Source organism: Lepeophtheirus salmonis, unplaced genomic scaffold (genome assembly GCF_016086655.4).
Source record: "Lepeophtheirus salmonis unplaced genomic scaffold, UVic_Lsal_1.4 unplaced_contig_6863_pilon, whole genome shotgun sequence".
In the NCBI taxonomy this organism is placed as follows: Eukaryota; Metazoa; Arthropoda; class Copepoda; order Siphonostomatoida; family Caligidae; genus Lepeophtheirus; species Lepeophtheirus salmonis.
The window spans coordinates 1-3,270 of record NW_027295566.1 but is presented as its reverse complement, the minus strand read 5'-3'; the positions used below and the strand labels follow the sequence as shown (position 1 = coordinate 3,270).

The window sequence follows — 3,270 nt, the reverse complement described above, 5'->3', positions numbered from 1 at the left end:
TTACAAACCTGGCTAAGCGATACAGCATCTCAAATCCAACAAAAAGACCGTAAGTACTAAAATGAATACTATAAATTAGGGTTGAGTCTCTATATCAAAGTCAATCATGCCAGCCAGCCAGCCAACCAATAAATGTACTGTACATGAAATTGTTTTAATTTAAAAGTAGGTTATAAAACTGATAGATTTATATGGTTTATCTTTAGTAAATTGCTGCGTTTCTATATTTATTTTCATTTGTCTCTCTCCTTTTCTGGTACTCCTTGGGTGGATGCAAAGAATGAAAAAAAGGAAGAAGTTTATTTAATATTAAAATGTGAAATCTTGGAATGCTGAAGACCAATGGGCGACTATGAATAACTAAGTAGTAAGTAATGACTGACTCAGGCACTGCACGATCTATTTCTACTTGAAAAGTGAAGGTTATTTCTTTGGAAGCCGCGATGAGTATGTGCCCTTTCTTGAATCCCTCGACTCTGGCTCTCCTTCTCTCCATTTATTGTGGATCCTGGAATCATTTGTCCGTAGGAATATCATGTGAAGACAAATACCGGATCCCTTCCTCGCATGTCACTCCTCTCTTGCACCAATTTCATGATCTGGACTGTTCTTACGAACCTCAGCTAGAGGACAAGGAGTGTTGGGGATACGAAACCCAGAAATGTCCTCACCTTCGAAATCCAATTTATTCAAACTGTGAAAATCCTAAAGACTTTTTCAAACAAGCGGATTTTGGATATGTGGATGGATTTCGTAAGTCAATAAAAAGGATTTGTAGCTCCGGACACTCCAGACTTGAGTGCTCTGACAAATTAACTTTTTGTAGGGGAAAAATATTTTCATTGATTTTAAAACCATTCCCCAAAAAAGAAATCAAGTTCTACGTTATGATATCAATGTTTTGAAACCGGGAGAGATTGGGTCAATGCAAGTTGGATTCATCTTTACTTAAATCCCAATTACAATTAATGTCTTCAACTTCAATCTTGGGCCCCAGAACTTCGTAATTTTGTATCAGTCAAGGAGCTGGAGTGTGATGAAATCATTGAAACTCCTACAATGATAATTAAATTGGATGCTACTGTTAATATTTACCATCATTTTTGTGATTTTTTTAACATCTATGCTTCTCTTCACGTCAATGCTTCAGATCGGAATCCTAACATGTATTCTGATGATGTACGTGTACTCATTTGGGAAAATCAACCCTATCTTAGTTCCTTAGGGCCTGTGTGGCAGGCTTTCACAAAATATCCTCTTTGGAATCTGAATACCTTTGGTGGCAAAAAGGTTTGCTTTAAAAATGCCATCTTTCCTTTGCTACCTCGTATGGTCTATGGTCTGTTTTATAATACCCCCATCACAGATGGATGTAGAGGATCCTCTCTATTTAAAGCATTTTCCGAATTTATTCCAAAAGACTCAATTTGCCTTGGGCTGCTGAGCCAGATGGTGAGAAAATTAGGTTACTATACTATCAAGACGAACGAAACATCGTCGTATTTTTAAATGTGGATGCATTGATGAAAATTCTCTCTCTAAAAGGAATGTATAAAGTTAACTTGGCTGAATTCACGCCTAAAACAGATTATATTTATCAAATAGACATAATAATGAATACAGATATCCTCGTTGGTATTCATGGTGCAGGTTTATCCCATATGCTTTTCCTTCCCGAATGGGCTGTAGTACTCGAACTCTCGGACTGTGATGATCCATCATGTTACTTTGATTTAACGAGATTAAGGGGATTAAAACATATCGGGCCCCTCAAAAGTACGGAAAAAGAGGATCAAGGACATCATCCAACAATGAAAGGATCTCATGCAAAATTTACAAATTATTCCTTTGATCCAGACGAATTTTTGTCTTTTGTAGAAGAAGGAACAATTTACATTAAAAATCATACTGCCTTTCGCAAACTTAATAAGAGTTATAATGAAGATATTGTAACAATAACCAGAAATGAACTGTGATATTTTTTTTTTTCATTTACTACTAATTCATATTATTATTTTTTAATTATTGTATATTTGATTTAATTTACCTCAGAAAATATCCTTATACAATAATTGATACTCATTATTACATAATCTTTTTTTATTGGCCGATTGAGTTATTTTAACTTTTAACTAATTAAGATTTTGTAAGTCCCTGATGAATGATACTCATAATATTCAACCACTAATCTTAGTAACACTGTGATATTTCGAATCTAATGTTTATGAACATATTTAAAAAATAAAAAAAATACCGTATTTATTCATAAATTCTAAATGCAACTTATATTAACTGTTAAAAAAAATTATTTATAGAATTGTTGAAGAATGGCCCGCAGGGAGTTTCAATCATGTGTTACTCTTCGTAACAAAATAGATCCCGTTCAAAAAGTTCTTTTAAAAGAATTTTGTATTTTGGTAGATGAAAAAGATACAATTCTTGGAAAGGCAAGTAAAAGGAAATGCCATCAACTTGATTCAAAGGGTAAATCCCTTCTCCACAGAGCATTTTCTCTGTTCATTTTTAATGAAAAAAATGAACTTTTATTACAGAGACGGAGTAAGACAAAGATAACTTTTCCAGGTCTGCAAATTCTTACAAATCGAATCTGAGGTATTTAATTACAATATAATCTTATTTTTTAATTCAGGTTTCTGGACAAATACGTGTTGCTCACATCCGTTATTTGATGTCCCTGGAGAGAGCAATGGAGTTATTGGAGCCAAAACTGCATCACGTAGAAGAGTATTTAATGAATTAGGAATTCAACCCGAGAGTTTACCATTAGAAAAGATACAGTTCCTCACGCGTATTCTTTATGCTGCTCCTTCTCAGTGCAAAATCTGGGGCGAGAATGAGCTAGATTATATCATGATATTTAAGGGAAATGTGGTGATTAATCCAAATCCTGAAGAAGTATATGAAGTATTATATCTAAAGTATGAAGATCTGAGTGATTTTGTAAAAGAAGAATCCTCAAAAGGAACATTGACCCCGTGGTTTGAGATTATTTCAAAAGAATTTCTTCCAAGATGGTGGAAATCAATTGATAATTTAGAATCATTTGTTGATAAAGATAAAATACATTCGTTTTATTAAATACACAATAAAGACGCGGGTTGTATAATTGTTGAATAACTTTTGACTATTGGAACATCATTATTAATGTAAAGTTAAACGTTCTAGTTCGAGCATGGAGATAAGAAGGGATAAATATAAAAACATTTCTCAGAAGATTGAGAATATGATTTTATTATATAGTCCCTTATG

At 33.4% G+C, this 3,270-nt stretch overlaps 1 protein-coding gene and 1 pseudogene across 2 annotated transcripts; both read left to right on the top strand.

Moving 5' to 3' along the window:
- Window positions 1-307: 307 nt before the first annotated feature.
- On the top strand, window positions 308-2,277 carry LOC121131459 (EGF domain-specific O-linked N-acetylglucosamine transferase-like; annotated as a pseudogene). The gene has a single exon (XR_011784226.1). The product of XR_011784226.1 is annotated as an EGF domain-specific O-linked N-acetylglucosamine transferase-like (transcript).
- Window positions 2,278-2,298: 21 nt separating this feature from the next.
- On the top strand, window positions 2,299-3,138 carry LOC121131460 (isopentenyl-diphosphate Delta-isomerase 1). Its single transcript, XM_040726891.2, has 2 exons — window positions 2,299-2,583; window positions 2,651-3,138. The coding sequence occupies exons 1-2, from the start codon at window positions 2,328-2,330 to the stop codon at window positions 3,097-3,099; spliced, it is 705 nt and encodes a 234-aa protein (XP_040582825.1). The 5' UTR covers window positions 2,299-2,327; the 3' UTR covers window positions 3,100-3,138.
- The last annotated feature ends 132 nt before the right edge of the window (window positions 3,139-3,270 follow it).

Coding starts and splice junctions, on each gene's coding strand:
- LOC121131460 (XM_040726891.2), top strand. CDS start 2,328: ATGGCCCGCAGGGAGTTTCAATCATGTGTTACTCTTCGTAACAAAATA. Junction 2,584..2,650: donor GACAAAGATAACTTTTCCAG/GTCTGCAAATTC, acceptor TTTTTAATTCAG/GTTTCTGGACAAATACGTGT.